Genomic DNA, 20117 nt, shown 5'->3' with positions numbered 1-20117 from the left:
TCAGTTCTGTGCTCTTCTCCAGACCTCTCTCTCCATTCTTTTTTTCTCAGCCGGTAGAATTCCCTTTAGTACCTCTTGCAGGGTAGGTCTCTTGTTAACAAATTCTCTCAGCATTTGTTTGTCTGTGAAAAGTTCAAACTCTTCCTCAAATTTGAAGGAGAGCTTTGCTGGATAAAGGATTCTTGGCTGGCAATTTTTCTCTTTCGGAATCTGAAATATGCCACACCATTGCCTTCTCACCTCCATGGTGCCTGATGAGTTGTCAGTACTTAGTCTTACGTTGTTTCCCTTGTATGTGGTGAATCACTTCTCTGTTGCTACTTTCAGAAGTCTCTCCTTCTCTTCAGCATTCGACAATCTCATCAGTATATGTCTTGGAGTAGGTTTATTTGGACTTATTCTTTTTGGAGCTTGTTCAGCATCTTTAATTTGGATATTTATGTTGTTTAGAAGGTTTCGGAAATTTTCCCAACAATTTCTTCACTCTTCTTAGGCCTTTACTCTCCCCTTCTGGAACACCAAAGTGTACTTCATGTTGTCCACCATTTCCCTGAGATCCATTCCAAATTTTTCAATTTTTTTCACCATTTTTTCATTCTTTTGTGCTTTCACTTTCTGTCACCCTATTTTTGAGGTTGCTAATTCACTCATCTACTTCTTCAAATCTGGTGTCTCAAGAATATTTTTAATTTGATCAACAGTATCTTTTATTTCTATAAGATCTGGTATTTATTTACTCCTGGAAATTCTTCTTTATGCTCTTCTAGGGCCTTCATGTCCTTTGTATCTCGAGCCATAATATTGATATTTGTGGTACTTCTTTGATTAATTGCTCCAAATTTTGCATCTCTTCTGGCTTTTAAATTTATTCGTTTGGTTTGTCCGTACCTTCTATATTCTTCAAGTGCTTTATAATTTTCTGCTGGCTTCAGGGCATTTGCTAGTCTTGATAGGGTTATTTTGGGAAATACAGAATTGAGTATTTGTATATAATTTGGCTTGCTGGAATATAGCTTCTCAGTTCTACCAGCATGTGGCACTCCTGAGGCACAGCTGCTGGAATGCAGTTTCCCAAATCTACCAGCAGGTGGCACTCTCAAGTAGGTCTTCCCTGAACTCCTGTGTGATGGGTGGAGTCTAAACTGGTGGGGAACCAATCAGTGAATCAGATCTCAGTGTTCTCTGGGGAATCCCAGTCCTGGGGCTGCAACATGGGCCACAAGCAGGCAGGCAGGGAGCCTGATCAAGGGCACCCACAGGTGGGACGTGGGCCCTGCCTGCTGGTTCTCTGCCTACTGTGTGCCCGTGTGTCTCTTGGGTGTGGGAATGGCTCTCAATCTCTGGTATGGAGCCTCTCCCTTCCCCGCTTCTCACCATTGCACCACTCCCCTCCCTGGACTTCCATGGGGGGAGAGAAATTGCAGCCCTTCAGGTTCCCTCACAGGAGCTCTCCGCTATCTGGCTATGGAGGATCACCCCCAGCAAACCGTCAAGGTAGGTGGACAGGAGTGGAGAGCCGCCGCTCACTCTCTTCCTCAGTGGCAGATTTGCTGTTGCCATTCTCGGATGGAGGCCCAAGGAACTTACCCCGTTCCTTGGGCCTCCATCTCTCCTCTATTTTTGTCTGGTATCCACTGCATGTACTGTGGGGGACCCTCTATGGCTAGTCACACACTGGAATCATGGTCCCCGGTGTTCTCCAGCCCCTTTCTAGTTACTGTGACAGAGGAGAATCCCGCCCACCTCACCTACCCCGCCATCTTCCAGGAAGTCCATATTCCTGTCATTTCTTACTACATACATTTTGGGGCTCTGTTGCAATGTGCATATGTTTATAATCGTTATGTGTTCGTGCCGGACTGAAACTTTTACCAATATATAATACCCTTCTTGTCTCTCAAAATCTTTTTTTGACAAATTGTATGTGGTCTGACAATAATACAGCTACTCTGGCTCTTGAGTACTGTTTGCATTGAGTATCTTTTTCCACCCTTTTAAAACCTTTTCGTGTCTTTGTATGTAAAGTGAGTCTATTGTAGCCAGCATATAAATGAACCATACTTTTTCATCCAATCAACCAATCTCTACCTCTTAAGAGGGAAGTTTAATCCTTCGACATTCAAAGTAATAACTGAAAAAAAAAAAAAAAGATTTAATTCAGCCATTTGTTTTCTGTATGTCTTGTATGTTTTTTCTCCATCAACTACTACCTTTTAAAATATGCTTTTTTTTTGTAGCATGCCATTTTGATTCCTTTCTTCTTTCCTTTCTCCATATTTTTTAGTTATTTACTTAGTGGTTACCTTTGTAATTACAGTGAACACCTTAAATTAATAACAACCTAGTTCAACAAGTACCAATCAAGTTTTAGTACTAGACACTCTATTCCTATGTATCCCTATTCCTCCCATTTAAAATTGTCTCAGATTACATCTTTATATATTGTTTGCCCAATAACATAAATTTTAAATGTTGCTTTACACATTTGTCCATTAAGTCATATATAGAGAAAAAGCAATTACAAACCAAAAGGACAATACTATAGGATTTTATCTTTACATCCATAGTGACCTTTACCACTGTTCTTTATTTCTTCTTATGGCTTTCAGTTACTGTCTAGTGTCCTTTTATTTCAGCCTGAGGAACTCCTTTGAGCATTTCTTGTAGTGCAGGTCTTGTGGTAATGAAGTTTCTCAGCTTTTACCTATCCATAAACATCTTGATTTCTCTTTTGTTTTTGAAAGATAATTTTGACAGATATAGAATTCTTGGTTAGCCTTTTTTTTTTTTTTTTTTCTTTAAGGACTTTAAATATGCCTTCCCATTGTCTTCTGGCCTTCATGATTTCTGATGAGAAATCCATTGTTAATTTTATTGGGATCCCTTGTAGGTGACAAGCCATTTCTAACTTGCTGCTTTCAAAACCCTCTCTTTGTCTCTGGATTTTGACAACTACACTCTGATGTGTCTTAGTATAGGTCTTTTAGAGTCTAAACTGCTTAGAGTTCATTCATGCTTCCTGGGTGTGTCTATTCATGTCTTTCATCAGATTTGGGAAGTTTTTGGCCATTATTTCTTCAAATGCTTTTTCTGCCCTTTTCTCATCTTTCTGGGACAAGATGCCTATGTTGTTATGCTTAATCGTGTCTCACAAGTCCTTCAGGCGCTGTTCATTTTTCTTTCTTTCTGCTCCTCAACCTGGATAGTTTCAATTGTCTTGTCTTCAAGTTTGCTGATCCTTTCTTCTAACTGCTTAAATCTGCTATTGAATTCATCTAAGTTTTCATTTCAATTACTGTACTTTGAAGCTCAAAAATGTTTTTTTAAAATAATTTCTATTTTATTCAGTGTCTTCCTAATTTCCTTTAGCTCTTCTATAAAGATTCCTTTAGTTCACATACCTAAACAGTTGATTTAAAATCTTTGACTAGTATTTCCAATGTATGATTTCCTTAGGAATGGTTTCTTGCAAATTCTTTTTTCCTGTGAATTGCCCATACTTTGCTTCTTCCTGTTTTGTAATTTTTTTTTTTTTTACTGCACATTCTGAGTATTATGTTTTTACTACTCTGGAAATCTAGTTTTCACACTCTTCTGGGAATGCTAGGTTTTCATTGAGGGCTGGAGCAGTCAATTTGTGACTCTTCCAAACTACTTTTGCTCCCAAATGGGGAATGGAAAGAGAAAAGAGAAGAAACACAATAGGTGCTGCCTCTTCTGCCGCTTTCCCTAAGGGAACTTGGAACGTTGGCCACCCTCAGTGCCACTAACAATCTGAAGTGGCTGATCAGTGATGGAATCGCACACCCCTGGATTTAGGAGGACTGTGGCCTTATAGCCCACTCAGGCACTGGTAAGCTACCATGAACCCAGGCTAGAGTCCCTGCTGCTGCCTGCCACACAGCTGGGTAAGTAGCTGATACATGGAGGGTGCAGTTCACCAGTATTTACTGCAATTTACCAGCCTCTTCCTCCCCCTCTTCCTTGGATGCTGCTGTACAGTGTTCCACTAGACTCCAGAATTCCAAAATAGTTGATTCAGATAAGTTCCTGCCAGTTCAATAATTGTTTTGGTGGAGGGACTGATTTCTGGAACTTCCTACTCTGCCATCTTCCCACAATCCTCCCCTGAAATTCTATTTCTTAATATATTGTTATGAGGTTCTTTCATCTTTCAAATGTTCATGAAATTAGCATGTGCAAGAGCTTTAACAGAACATTAGTTCTGTTATTATTAAGCAGAAAGATGGAATAAAGTGTTTCCCAATACAGGAAGCACTAACAGTAGTCTCACATTTTATGCATAAGATGGAAAGCGGCAACTTAATATGGCTCATCAACTCTAAGGATTTATATATGAAAAGAAACTTCTATTTACCATAATGTCCACAAAAGTCTCTCCCAATTCAATATAATTTTGCCAAAGGAAAAATTTTTTTTTAAAAATCTCTTTTAAGTCTGTTTATAAATAATGATTTTAGAGCTTTTGCATATTTTCTGAAAATTTCAACTACTGGGTAAAAAACACTGATGAAACTTTACTGTGAAAACAGCAAAATACTTTAAAAATTACTTCATATAAAGGGAAAAAGTTCAAATTCCAATGAATTTATTTTTGTACAACATATATAAAGAAAGATACAGATTATTTCAGTGTATCCAGGAGACTGAGCAGGAGAGCAAAGTTATTAAAATAATACAAAAGGCCTGAAAGGGTATCCAAAGGGCTGTTAATAAGCATGCTTAAGCAACCAACTGCCAAAACACGGGGTGCTTTAGAAAGCAGCAGCAACTGTCTCACCACTGAAAAAATCAGTAGTTAGATGGGGGAGTAAACGTAACTAAATAATATTTAGGGACTTTCAAACTTTGTGCTCTATATGATGCTAAGACTTTTAGTGGCAAAAATAAACTAGTAAGCTCTTCTGACTGGTATGGTATGCCCTGAATACTATAGCAGTTAAATCTGGTCACTACTTCTAAAGACATTAAGAATGACATTATTTATAAAACCCACACACAAATAAATAAATGGACTGTAATAAATGAGAACTTAAATATTAGGGTCAGTATGATATAATAAAGTATAATGTCTAATCTGGTTAGACACAAGTAAGTGTAATACTTTGGAATATATGAGCATAAAAATGTTAGTGAGTTGGAAAAAAAGTTACATCTACTGCTTCATTTTTTCTTTTCATTTTATAGGTATGTGGGTTTAATTTTTAACATATGATATGTGCATTAATAATTTCTATTCACTTTCCATATAGTCTTGTCAGGTATTTCCTAAATTACAAATTCATTTAAAGCATTTAATGTTTCTAATTTTTGCTTGAAAAATGGTTGAAATATTCATTGGGGTTAGAAAAATAAGCATGTTGCCTATACTTAGGATTGTTTACTTATGTGTGTTTCCTAGCGGATCAACTACTGGTTCAAAGAGCATGGATATTAAATCCAATCAGTAATTGTTTTTCTGATTATAAAAGTGATAAATTTTTCACTGAGACAAATCTGAAAAATATATAGAAAAGGATAATGGATAGGAAATTTATTTTAATTATACAACCCAGAAATGAAGAAAAACTTTTTTTTTTGGTTCTATTCTTTTGCTTCAATGTACATACAAATCCATGCACTGTTCTAAACTTGGGAATGTTATCTAATCTTTTTGCACCTCAACTTTCTCACCTGTAAAACGAGAATGATTAACAGCATTAAATGAGATCATTCTGGTGACAAATTTAACAAATTATCTGATATACATAGTAGGCCCTCAAATGTTAACGATTTCTATTCTTTTGAAAATTACCTATCATGTCATCCACCCATTTTGCTATTAGTCTTTGCTTTCTTATTAACAAAACAAAACAAAACAAAACAAACCTTATGCAAACTTTAAAAAGATCACTATAAAATATTTTCTTGTCTTGTTTCTTCCATTACTCTCTTCTCCCTCAGGTGGTACTTTTTTTTTAGATAAAGGTGATCAGGCAGGGTCTTTCTGAAGATGTGACATTAAGAGTACAGACTTAGTAAGAAAAGCCAGCCATGCACATATCTAGGCCAAACCATTGTAGGTAAAGCGGATATTAAAATAAACTCTCTTCCTTTAAGGGTAATCTCTCTTATTTCTGTTTAACTGCACCAAGCAGAACTTCTGAACATAGCTGAACATTCCTGAACATAGAGTGGTAACATGTTTTCTTTTTTTGTGCTATATTTGGAATCGGGACGGTTATCAGTTTCATAAAATGACCTGCAAGTCTCCATGTTTATCTATGTTCTGCAAAAATTTATATTTAAAATTCAAAATTTACTTATTTAAAATCTGTAGGCTAAACCCAGTAGCCTTGACTCTTGAAGACGATTGTACACAATGTAGATTACAAGGGATGACAGTGCGATTGTGAAAACCCTGTGGATTGCACTCCCTTTATCCAGCGTATAGATGGATGAGTACATAAATGGGGACAAAAACTAAATGAAAAATAGGGTGGGATGGGGGGGATGATTTGGGTGTCTTTTTAATTTTTATTTTTTACTCTTATTCTGATTCCTTCTGGTATAAGGAAAATGTTCAAAAACAGATAGGGGTGATGAATGCACAACTATACGATGGTACTGTGAACTGTTGATTGTATACCATGGATGACTGTATGGTATGTGAATATAACTCAATAAAACTGAATAAAAAATCTGTAGGCTAGAGTTAATTTTTTTAGACACTTCCTCAGGTAACGGCCTACATTAAATTAAATCAATTTCAGTCATTTGATGTTTCTAGATTTTGATCTTTATTAGGAGATTCTAAATGTATTTGTGTTAAAAAATCTCTATGTCTGAAGTTACATACTCTTAGTTATTTCTCTTTTTGCATTTGTTTTTGCCTAAAAGTCAGCTATAGGAATCATGTATTCAATACAAAGGTCTATGTTTTCCTAATTAATTTCGTTGTACTTATTTCTTGTGATGTATTTTCTTTCCTCTGGTCATTTGAGTTGAATTAGTTTTTCTTTCTCATTAAATAAAAAGCATTAAGCTTGTAGATTTACATTTGCTCTCAGCTGTCTGTATTCATGTCTCTTAAGTCTAACTTGTAATGCTCTTGTTCTCTTTATTTTATTTACAGATTTTCTTTTAACAAAATAGTTGTTTCTAAATGCCTTTTATTTGGGGTTACTTTGGGAGGAAAGGAATAAGTTATTGTTTTTTAGTTCTACTACACTATGTTAAAAAAATGTATCCTAAGTAAATCTTGCTTTTGAGAATTTGTATTCTCATTGTAAGAGAGTAGCAATTTGATCAATTGAAATTATGAATGATTTCTGTGAAATATTTTGTAAATATTTAAGAAGGTACTGATAGAAAAACTTATTAGGTAGAAATTCTTTGTTTTTTGTTTGTCTGCTTTTTGATAAATGACCTGTCAAGGATTAATGGTTTCTCATAACAATGTTTCTGTCTTTGTATTATTAACAGTTTTAAGAATTTTGATTCTATAATTTATTACATCAAGTTTATTACTTTTGGATTTCTAGTATGGATTGCATCTTTTCTCAAAATAAATTTATCTTTGTTCTTTTAGTATTTTGCCTCAAAGTTAATGTTGACACTAATATTGCTACTCCTTACCTTGTATATTGTTTGGAAGGGGATTTTCTTGTGAACTTAAAGAAGTGTTGTGGAAAGAAAAACACAGGCTTTAGATGCAGATGGCTGTGGGTATAATTTCTGTTTTATAGTTTACTGACCATGTGGCTTTGGGTTTGAATTCTGTAAGCCTTTCTTTACTCACTCAATATGGGAGAATATCTAACTTTAATATAGTTCCTGGCACATATTAAGCACTCAATATATCACAGCCATTTTTCTATGTCCTTGAACTAGAGTTTTAAAATCTGAGTCTCTGCTTTTTAATGAAGGAACTCGATGTATTTACTTGTTATTCAAGGTCTTATTTCTAAACCTCTTTATCTTATAAAATGTAAGTATCTTTTTTTTTTTTCTGTCCTATGCCATGATTTTATTTGTTCTTCATCATTTCATTCACTTACCAAATACTATACACAGGACACTGTGTTGGCAAAATTACTTAGAACACAAACACTCTGCTTTTAAATTTGTTAGCAGTGGACAATTTTTGTGGTGGAAACCTAACTCAAAATTGCTTTTACTCTGAGACCAATCTCAAGATACAGAGAGGTAGGTTTTCCAAAGCTGTGTTTGTTCTATTTGATCCTTAGTAGGGCTGGTTGATACATGAGGGGATGCCTGCCTCAAGCCAGCACCAACATGTTCTCCCTTGTAGGAGTTGGGGATCTGGGCCATACCAAAAGATGTACTCCTGGGCAAAGGTGCAAGGAACTCAAGGCTGCTGAGTGTCCCAGAGCCATCCTTTTTCCTGTCCTAGCTGTTTCCAATCACCTTTTAATCTATTTCCTCCAGTTTCTTTCCAATAAATTCCTCTTCTGCTTAAACTAGTTAAGGATGGGTGGATTGTGGTTGGATTGCTTACAACCAGAAGTACCTTACACGTATCAGTAATTTAAAATTTTCTTATTTGCTCTTAAAAATGATTTGTCTAATATATGAGTTATCGTATTGCTGTATGTAGACTGTATCTTTGAAGATATTTGTCAAGAAGGTAAGTGACAAAATTATTGAAAGCTTTGTATTACCTGTTAACCTTACACACAGAGGATGACACAATAGGGCACAGAAATCCTTAATTACTATCTTTTCTTCTCAGAGTTCTAGAGCTATCACCTTACTGTTTAGATGCTTAGGTAAACTAGCAATTCTAATTCTGTAAATATGGCATCTGTGAATTTTAAAAGTTGCATAGGCAATTATCTTCCATGCCCTGGGTTGAGAACAACTGCTATTAACTAGTGCTAGAGTGACAAAGGGTGAGGCTTTTATGCTGATTTGATATCTCTGATAGAATTTTCTCTGATTTCTCATCAGTATGTTTAGTTGTTTAGATGTTTCTCTTCAGTATGTTTAGATGTTCAGTTATTGTCTACTCTAAGTACAGAGAAGGTTTTTGTATGTGCTCACTGCTATCATAAACAGAAATGTGTACCTCATTCCCACCATTTCCCTCAATTACTACTTTAAAAACTTCTGTGGGGCTGAAGTATAACTCAAAGCTGGAAATTACCCAAATTCCTCAATAACAAAATGAAGAAATAAGTTGCGAAATAGTCACACAATATTATTCAGTAGCGAAAATGAACTATAACTACATACATACTGTTGAGCAAAAGAAGCCAGACACAAAAAAGTATACATGGCATGATTCTACTTTATATAGTACAAAAATAGGCCAGACTAATTATAAGTAAAGACTGTTGTTATCCTTTGAGGGTTGACAGAGGGTTAGGTAGTGACTTAAAGAGGGCACGAGAAGTTTTCTGTGATGCTGATAATGTTCTATTTCTTAATACAGGGGCAATGTTCACTTTGTTAAAATTTAGCCAGCTGCACTTTTCTCATGTTTACTATACTTCATTGAAAGTTGACAACTGCTGAGTGCTAGAAAAGCAGACATCCAAGCCTATTAGAACCATACAAAATAAAGTGTGAACAAGCTTTAAGCAATGGTCTACAGGTGATCTCCTGTAAAGTAAAGGCACTTCAGAGAACAGACACAGAGAGAATTTTATTGGCTGCCTAGGAGCAAGGGGACATGGCCTGTAGAAGGGAAATGGGAGAGGAGGGTCTCATGTCACACACTTTTAAAAAATTCTCAGCTATATTTTAGGTAGGAATTATTTGATAAAAATAAGTATTATGAGTATTTGACGAAGTACTGGTTTATTCATTGAAGAAAACATTTTCTTTATTTCAAGATAAGACTGAAAAAAATTAGGGGAAAACCCACTGTCTATGTAACTTGAAACTACCTGATATAAGAAACTAAAAGGACCAAACAAAAACATCTTACAATATTTACATTTGTTACTGGTTCATTTTTCATGAATCTCAAAACACACACCTCAAATACAGAATTAAAATTAAATTAGAAACTTAAGTTACCTATTAAACCTACCTATTTGTTCCCCTAAGATCAGACACTGTTTTGGAATTGGAGCTCCAAATACCATTCCCCGAAGTTTATCCATTGGAGGAGCTTTATTCTGAAGGCCTCCAAACTTTCCATTACTTCGAATGCGATCTCCATCCCTCGTCAGCAGTGTAGGACAGTGTGTAATTTTAACAACCTATTGAAAGTAAATGGATATTAATTAGTTAGCCTACAAACTTACTTCAACTGCTCTAAGAAAGGGGAAATCACTTAAGGCTTCTGAGATCAGAAATGACACGATAATGGTAGTATTTTCACAAAATTGATAAGCTAATGATGTATAAGATGAACTGGAAAGAAAAGAGAGGCAGGGATATCAGTTATACTACTTTTGAAGTTTCAGCCTCAACAAAAATAACAATGTGCAAACAGGAAAAATAGAAGTGATGCCTGGATTGATAGAGGAAGGAAGAGAGAGGGACAAAGAGGGTTCTGTGCTTCTGAAACCCAAGGCAGCTTCTGCAGCAACATCACCAGTACTGTTTCCTTCTGCTGGATATACGTTTTCCAGAAAACCAAAGGACAGCAAAATGAAAACATTATACTGAAGAAAATACAGACCAAAAAGAATATGGCTGAATCTTCCAAGGAAAATACTATGGTTTCAACTATGGGGAGATAAAGAACTAGTAATCTGAGACTTAGAGGAACTAAAATCAGGTGTAAAACTGGTCATGGAAGAGTAATTAAGAAGGGTTAGCCAAGAATTAAATCCTTCAGACCATCAGGTTTAGTATTTCATGATCTTTAAGAATGCTCTTTCAAAAACCGCCAAGGAAATATACAAAATAAGTTCAGCCTACGTGGTAACCAGAGAAACAGAATTCAAATGAGATGTTTTCACTCTCAAAAGTTAAAAACAAGTAACAAAAACCACCCAATGTTGGGAGAACTATGGAGAAATAGGTCTTTTTATGCTCACTTGCTCTGGGACAGCCCTTCTCAAAGGAACTATGACAACAAGTACTAAAAAGTTTGACATTTTGTATGGCCCACTTCTAAGAATTTATTCTGAAAAAATAATCATAGATGTGACCAATGTGCCCTGAAATATTGTTTCAATGATGAAAAATATGAAAGTTAAATGTCTCAATAAGTTACAAAAATAAATCATGGCACATTCACACCATGAAACAGAATACAGACATTAAAAAATAATTGAGGAACAGTATAATTTAACATGTAAAAATACCTAACCCAATCTATATATTAGACGTTAAATAGTCTCTGAATTATATAAATATGGGATTAAATAAAGGTTTATTTTCTGAAAAGAAAAAAGTCATAATAGGACAGGTAATAGAAAATCTTGATTAGTATTTATTCCTCAATATAATTCCAGGGGTTCTTTACAGATGTTTTCCCAGCAAATTGGAAACTTAAAAAGATTTTTTTTTTAATGCAGTAAGATGACTATTTGAAGCAAAGCTGTGGTGATCCCTTTGGTGAAATGACTCATGTAAGTAAAACAAATAATCGTACCTTAATTTCTTAGTTTTAACTTGGATTTATGTTTTCTAAAAACACAAAATGCAGACTGAAGCAATGTTTTAAGAATTTAATATCATCTTACATAACAAACTCAAATTTAAAGGCTTGTCTATTTTCTTGTTAATAATATGTGGGAAGATTTATAAGCTGCTGGTAGAAAGGACAGTTCAGCTCCCTTTTATAATAATTCTGGAAATATTACTTTAACAGACTATGTTTCTATTCTTAAAGTATCCTTCAATCTCATGTTTCTACCTCACTAAGCATACTATTATGACATAAAAGTCATGACAGCTTTTGCAAATTCAGTGAGCTATAGCTCTGGCCAATACTTTTCACAACTGCCGTAAGAGATGGACTGAACAAGGGTTGAAGTAGTATAAATGACATGAAGAATTTAGAAAGAGAAAACAATAAATAATCAAGAGTGCGGAAATGTAAAAATATTACCAAAGAATGCCATAAGAGCTTTAAAATGATATTTAATTGATGGAGTTATATATAGACCATCATTCAAACATTTGGAAGCAAGGAAAAATCAGTAATGTGCTATACTAATTATCAGGAATACTATACCTGTTTTTGTGACACAGGCTGTATAATATTTTTTTGAAAAATGAAACCTAAGAACAAAACAATACTTCCACTTACACCCTAAGAAAATTGTGTGCTGCAAACATTTACTGTCCACAACTTAAACTTTAAAAAGCATTCACATATTGGTGAACTAAATGATGTTATCATTTTAATAAGCATACTTAATATAACAAAGTGTGAAAAGTTAATAGTTTGATCCTTCTTGTGAACAGTATAATTCACCTCCTGATCTATATTCTATCATTGCCAAATATTTTAATATCTTATTTTCCAGGCCCACAAGCATGATTATAGTTTTATTCAGTCAACATTTGCTTATATTCACCATACATTTACCATTTTCTCTCTTCTTCATTGCTTATTTCTCAGACCTTTCACCTAGAATCCCTAAGTCTCCTTGCAGCTGATTCTTAATACCTTTGGCTTATCTGAATATACCTTTATTGGGGCCCCATCCTTAAAAATTATTTTGCTGAATATATATTTCTATTCCTTACATTTGTTTGCATTGAAGATAGTATTCCACTATTTTCAGGCTTCCATTGTTGCTAAGAAGTCAGCTGTCATTTGATCTGATATTCTTTAATGATTCCCACTGCTTGTTTTTCGTTTATTTATTTTTTTAAACTGTTTTTATGATCTGCAGATCATCTCTGGTGTTCTGCTGTTTCACGATGGTAAATTTATTTATTCTGCTTGGAATTAGTTGAACTTCTTGAAGGTACGGTGTGGTGGTTTGAAATTATACGTATTATATGTACTCCAGAAAAACATGTTCTTAAGTCTAATCCATTCCAATGGGTGTCAACCCATTGTAGATAGGACCCTTTGATGAGATTATTTCAGTTACACTGTGTCCCACCTCAATAAGGATGGGTCATAATCCTATTGCTGGAGTCCTTTATAAGAGAATGAAATTCAGACACAGAGAAAGCCACTAAAGCAAGAGGCTGAAATCTATGAAACCTGGAAGGGAAGAACGACCAGCGCATGCCTTGTGCCTTGCCATGTGACAAAGGTGCCAAAGATCATTGGCAGCTGGTAGTTTGGGAAGAAAGCATTGCCTTGTGATGCCTTGACTTGGACATTTTCCTGGCCTCAAAACTGTGAGTTAATAAATTCCCATTGTTTAACCCTACCAATTTCACAGTATTTGCTTTGAACAGTCTAGCCAACTAAAACATATGGAGAGGTGTCTTTTACCAATTTTATAAAGTTTTTCAGCCATCAGCTCCTTCAAATATTGACTCTCATCCTTCTCTCTCTCCTCTTGGCACTTTAAGTAGACTTACGTTGGGTTTTCTCATATAATCCACCATGTCTCAACCTTTCACTCTTCAGTTCCATCTCTTTTTCTATGGGCTACAGCCTAGATAATTTTTTTGACCTAACCTGCACTGTTCCAATTCTCCCTCAAGCTATTAAACCTGCCCAGTGAGCATTTAATTTCTATAATATTTTTCAATTCTAGAAATTAAAAAAATCTTCCAAGCCTACTTATTTCTCATTTTCAACACTCTCATTTCTTGAACTGTATTAAACATACTTTAAAAATATTTGCTCTCATTAGCTCTCATTATCAATATGGAAATTATTTCAATCCTAAAATTAAGGCGGAATTCCTTCAAAAAGAATTTGTGTTTGCTTCAATCAGACATCTGGGGACACCATAAGTCCAGCACCTTACAAAACCATTTTCACCTTAAGGTTTTTCACACCATTCTAGCAGTGTGAATGCAGGCTTCCAGCAGAAATGAGGGCCAATTTGTTTTTGCTAATGAATTTTCTAGGAAAACATTTAATTTTTTTCTTTTCCAATTAGTAACGAGTTCAAGAGAGGCAATTTCCTTGCACTCCCCAGGGGCAGTTGGAGTTGAGATGGGGGGTGGGGAGTAGGTTGATTTTTTGTTTACCCTTACACTAAAATTTACCCCTTTGGGGGTCCTAGCTTATTGGGAAATGAGTCCTCTATCAGAATAGGGCCTTGGGTTTTATCTTCTACCCCTGAGCCCTCAAGGGCATAAAAATTGATGTTCAAGTTTAATTGGTTTGACAAATGTTCTCAAGACAAACTTGGCTTTAGTGTTCTCCCCGGTCTCCCACTTTCTCTTAGAATCCTTACTTTTAGTTCACCTCAGCTGGAGTTTCCAATGGCTGAGTTGTCTAATTCGTCTCTGTCCCTTCAATGCCTAGCGCTGTGCATAGTGGCAGCTGCAGTCAACTGTGCATGTCTTCTCAACTCCACATTCAGTGACTTCACAGAGGTAGCTTGAAATCACCATGACGTGAATATTTACACTATGGAAATTGGCAAAGGCTACAAATCAGGGTTTGCTCTCTCCCCAGAGAGCCAGTGGTTAAGCATTTACTAGCATATTACTGACTGTGTCTCAAACGAAGTAAATGTTCAAATATCAGACCGAAACTAACAAGAATCTTCCAATTATTATCCCATTTGTTAATTCTATCATCACTGGTAAATCTTCAAATTGATTCCAAATTATCTTCAAATTGATTCCAAATTATCATAATATAACATGGTGTCTGTTTCATAATTCAGGATATATAAAAATCCTAACCACAAATGAATATAATAGACCCCCATTCACCAAACCCTTTCTGGTATAGTGTATCATAGCAATTATTAGGTCCACAAGGAACCTTGCATGGAGGTTCCAAATACTATTGCCCAATTAGTTGTGGAATTCTCAATAATTTCATTAACTTAGCTCTGCTAAATTCAAGAAGAGACATTTATTACTTAGCATAACCTAGAGACCTGCTGACTGCTTCTATAATTCTGCCATGAATGAGTAGTGTGAGTTGGGACAGATTCATTATGTTTTGAGCTTAAGGATTCTCATCTATACAGTGAGACCAGACTATTTCTAAGGTCCCCATGATTTCTAGAATAGACTGGCTCATATTTTAAACTTGCCTCTGTTTTTTCTTACATAAAGCAAACAAATATTCTTCCTCATTTTCAATTACAATAATTTACAAGTCTATGTTTCCCATACATGCTATCACTTTGGAATTTCCAGGTCCCTAACACCATATCTATTAAATTTAATACTTCTTGTGTATCACAGAATCACAGAATTCAAGACCTTAAGGGATTTCAGATGCAATGAGACCTTTCCATTACTGAAATTTTACTGTATCCCAGGCTTTTTGCAAAGTCCTTTATCTGTATTGTTTCTTCAATCTTTACAAGAGTCCTCTGAAATAGTTATATTATTAGTTAGATTGCATATAGATGGGGAAACTGAGGCTTAGGGAAATAACCTGCTCAAGGTCATAGAGCTAGTAAATGGTATTGGGGGTACATGAACACAGGACTCTGATTCTAATGTCACTATACTGTTGTATATACAGTATCACATAATTCCTTATGCACATTACTTAAAAAGAAAATCCTTTTTCAAGTGGGAACTAATTCTGCTTTGTATCTGACTCAAATTTAAGTCTTTGGACTTAGATGTCTCATAAGTCCCTCTGTTATATTTTGCTTTTTAGAAATTTCGAATTGTAGAGGTCCCCCCCCCCAACTTAAACCTAGAATTTAAGGTAATTTAAGATAAAAATCCTTCAAGGTAATTTCCTTTTTTTCTATGTAAAATATAAAACTAATACAGAAGTGGAATCTTCTTTAATATATCCAACAAATACAGAACATAGTCTTCCAAGTTTTTTAAAGTACATAAGCTTATCTTTAAAAAAGGGCAACATTTTATACATATCATTTTGTAACTTTTTAATGAAACAACAATATTTTTTGTGTACCTTCCTTGTTAGGACATATAAAATCTTTTTTATTCTTTTCAATGGCTACATACTACTTTATTTTATAAAATACCATGATGGAGTTGTCCAATCCTAACTGATGGACATTTAGACTATTTCCAAAGTTTCCTGTTATAAATTAATTCTTTAACATTCTAACGAATATTCTAATATACCTCTTGGTATATTTGTGGGAATGTGCCTGTAAGAGAAATTATCTTAATACCTTATTGTAGATGCCTGAAAATTCTTTGTTATATCTCCAATGGAGAAGGAAGAGTTTATTTCCACCCCCAAATTCCCTTGAATCTAGGTTGGCTAGATTCTACCAACTGAATATGGCTATGTTCTTTCCAAGACTGGAACTTAAGAGATCTTCAGCTTTTGCCTTCACTCCATGGAACGTCCCTTCCTACAACTCAGATGCCATGCTGTAAGGAAGCCCCAACAGCCACCAGGAGAGGCCCATATGGAGGACATCTGATGACACCAGGCTACAGACCAAGCTGAGTGCCTAATCAGCAGCCAGGATCAACTTGCTAGTTGGAAGAGGAAGAGATAAACTAAAGTAGAACTAATTAATTAAAAATAATAACTTAAAGGGAATATTTCTAACCCAGGATTTCTAACCCTGCATTGGAAAATAAAACGGTTTTTCATCCCCAGGCTCTTCAGCTGACAAAAAATTCTCTAAGAAATGGCCAGCCTCAGGGCTAAGATCAAATTCACTGCATTGCCAATAAAAGTGGCCTCAAGCTCAAAATCAAGTCAAGGATATCCATTTGCTAAGATCCTAGAACGATGCAAGACACTGCCATCAAGACCCTCTTAGCCAGACAAGAGAGCTTCTAAAAATCCTAATGACATTATCCCACAGCACCCTGGTAGAAGAGAAGTGATAGCCTCAGCTGAGCTTGTCCAGCCCCAATTCAATTCCCAGATGGCAACCAGCACCAACTGCCAGCCATGTGAGTGAGAAATTCTGGAGCTTCAACCATCTCAACACTACAATCTAACACCACAACTAGTCCACAGCATGTGGAGAAAGCCACAGACTAATGAGAAATAAAACATTGTTTTTCAACACAACGTTTGGAGTGTTTTTTATGTAGCAAGAGATAACAGAAATATTTATATTGCCAAAGTGCCCTCTAAAGGGCTACATGACTTTACATATCCACTAGCATTATCTAGAAGTACTTTTTCCAATACCCTCACTGATGATAGATTCTTATATAATTTCATAGTCCAAAAACACCTTCATTCATATATTTTGTTTACTGATTTGTAGAATTTAAATAGTTTTTGACAAGTCTACTTAGTCACTTGTATATGTATCATCAAATGGAATGATATTAAATTAAAATAATACACATTAAAATTGGAGCAACAAATTAAAAAGTAATTCAAACACATACCTCTTTTCTATAATGATTGGCAGCATCCAAATTATCCAAAATTATGGTGTCTCCTAACAGCATACCAAATACTAAAAAAGTCAATAAATGAATTTCTTAAATTATGACATTTTCTTTGGTCACATTACAATTTAACACACAATGCAAATCTTTCTTCAAAAGAATGCTAATGTTATTTGTTACAAGTTTTATCCAACACTTGCCTCTAATAGGAAAAAGTAATAAACAGAATTAAATATTAGTAAAACTATCAATAATGAACTAAATACAAGCATACATTTTCATAATCAGTAATTTATAGATCTGGACCACAAAGACACCTGTACAAACTAAAATCACCATAATGTCCTTTACCTGTTTCACAATGTTCTATATTATCCGGAAATGTTAACAAATCTCGGGCAAAGACTGGATCTCCAATGGGTTTAAAATATAATTTTCCATTTCTTAAGTGAGGTAGAGGCCTGAATGAAAAAAAATTTAAGAAAACAATACAACTTTTTAATTTAAAAAATATGAAAAACATAGATATATTATATATAATTTTGATTGTATGATCAATTCCCCATCCACCACAGGTGCTACTCCTAAATGACCAGCTATTATGCCCGCAGAAATGAAAAAAATGAGGTGTGCTCATTTGTGATGAAGACAAAAATAATCTAGATAATTTGAGTCACTCAGATTGTTTTACATAAAAATACAGAACATAAATTACAGAAAAATCATTTCTTTCACTTTTTTTCTAACCTTTTCCAATCTGGAAGCGTCTTCTTATAAATAGAATCAAGGGGCAACACCTGCTGACGACCTTGGGTTTCATCATAGATACGACGAGCAGCATCAGTGGTCAGGGTAACCACACAGTCCATGTCACTTGCCAGATGCCAAGAAATAACCATTGCAGCTCTATCATCTTCAATTTGTGCTAAATGTGCAATCTACAACCCATTAAAAAATTCCAAGTAAGCTTTTCTCTATAATTTGTTGTTCATATTTTTATCATATCATTATCTATGCTGGATGTCACTTTTTTCCACTAAACAGTAAGTTCTATCAGGACAAGGACTATGTCTTATTCATCTTTGTATCCTATGAAGAGAGCACATTTCAGTGAAGGTACATAAAAGATGTTTAATAAATGTTTATTGAATAAAAAAATCAAGTTAAAATGGTTTAATGTATAGAAATTATATTTTAAATATTTTTAAAGCCCAGGTCTTTTATAGCAAAAACACTTTTCTGAAACACATGAATTAAAAAAAAATTCCCAAGTTGTAAAAACTTATTGGCTTTAAACATATTAAACTGTGTATTAATTCTGCTGTTAAATTTCAGAAAAATTACTCCAGATTACACCCTAATAAATTTACAAAAAAGCAAATAAAAATATTTGGAATTTCATCAGCTAAGTAAAGATGAATTTTGTTACACATTTTAAGATCTCCACAATTGGGATGTGTCTTAATAAAATAATCTTACTTTAAATAATAAAAACAAAATCATCAGTGGAGTTTTAAGATTCAATTAATCCTAAATATAGTTACACAGCATACACCTTCCTAAGTAGATATTTTACTCCAATACTATTTCTTTTAGGAAAAAAATTTAAATATCACAAATAAGAACAGTTTCTTCTGCTTTTTAAAGGAACATTTCTTTGGAGAGTAAGATAAAAAAGCACTCTCCTATTAATGAACACTTGCCTTCACATGAGCATTTCTGTAAAAGTTCCACCAAGGTTGGAATATTGTGGCCAATTTCAAAATTATTTGTTGCTGGGATTGTCACTCTTACCCTTTATTCTTACCTGATCTGCCCTAGCAATGGGAATGCTGTGTGTCACTGTTAATTTCTACCCTTGTATTCCAATTCTCTAAAAGTTATTGAAAGAAAGGTATGAAAACAAGCAAAGAAATGCAAAGAAAACAGTTCATGAAAATGAAGATGAAAAAAATGTTCTCGCCAATGTAAAAAGGATTAATAGAGACAAAGCAATTACGTGACCTCATTTTACTACATGTACATATTTTGTGATTTGTAAGGATAAATTTTGTAGTTGTCCACAAGCACCCCTGTAACATAACTGGCATATTTGTTTCTAAGTGAAGCTATGTCTGGAAGCTCAACAGACTGCTTAACGTTACACTTAACTCCAACTTTCAGGTAATAAAAGTATGTAACAACAGTACTGTTTTTTCAAAAATCAAATCCTTTCTAAGATATGAACTCACATTTTGTTTCCCCTTTGTAGTAAATACAATGTTTTGCTCCTTCAAGCTTTAACTACTTTTCCAACTTTATAGAGCCTACCTTAGTTGTTTTCATGAATGTTTCTAATTTTATTAACTTTCCCTCATTTGGGAATGGGTGATGAATGGAACTTAAAAAAAAAAAAAAGAATATAGACAAGATTTCAAGATAATTGAAATTGAGGAGGAAATAACTAAGTCAGCCAAGTTAATTGAGGTATTCATAGTGTTAAAACTAAACACACTATAAGGTCTTGAGGAAAATCTCTCCTCCTCTCCAACTATATTCCAGGATTATGCATTCTAATTTTAGGAAAAATAACAAAGAATTTTTTTTTTTTTTTTAAGGAAATAAGCAAGATGATTAAGGATCCTTTGGAGGAAGTGGAAAGTTTTTGCTTGTTGGTTAGAGGAGGCTTGCACTTCTGAGGGGGCAGAGGAAAAACTACATAAAATGTGATTTAAGATTCCCCCAAT

The 20117-nt window shown here is 34.6% G+C and overlaps 1 protein-coding gene across 4 annotated transcripts in view; it reads right to left on the bottom strand.

Moving 5' to 3' along the window:
* SMCHD1 (structural maintenance of chromosomes flexible hinge domain containing 1) overlaps positions 1-20117 on the bottom strand; it is a 202058-nt gene that overhangs the window by 28806 nt on the left and 153135 nt on the right. For 3 of the 4 annotated variants that reach the window (XM_037805484.1, XM_037805486.1, XM_037805485.1), the window contains exons 42-45: positions 18139-18329; positions 17743-17852; positions 17389-17459; positions 10061-10232 (exon numbers count right to left, since the gene is read on the bottom strand). In XM_037805484.1, the coding sequence (XP_037661412.1) occupies positions 10061-10232; positions 17389-17459; positions 17743-17852; positions 18139-18329 (544 nt within the window). Of the gene's footprint in view, positions 1-10060; positions 10233-13833; positions 14483-17388; positions 17460-17742; positions 17853-18138; positions 18330-20117 lie in introns of those variants that run through there. The other variant, XM_037805487.1, reaches the window with a different exon arrangement.

This window comes from Choloepus didactylus, chromosome 16 (assembly GCF_015220235.1).
Source record: "Choloepus didactylus isolate mChoDid1 chromosome 16, mChoDid1.pri, whole genome shotgun sequence".
Lineage (NCBI taxonomy): Eukaryota > Metazoa > Chordata > Mammalia > Pilosa > Megalonychidae > Choloepus > Choloepus didactylus.
This window is presented reverse-complemented; position numbering and strand designations above follow the sequence as displayed.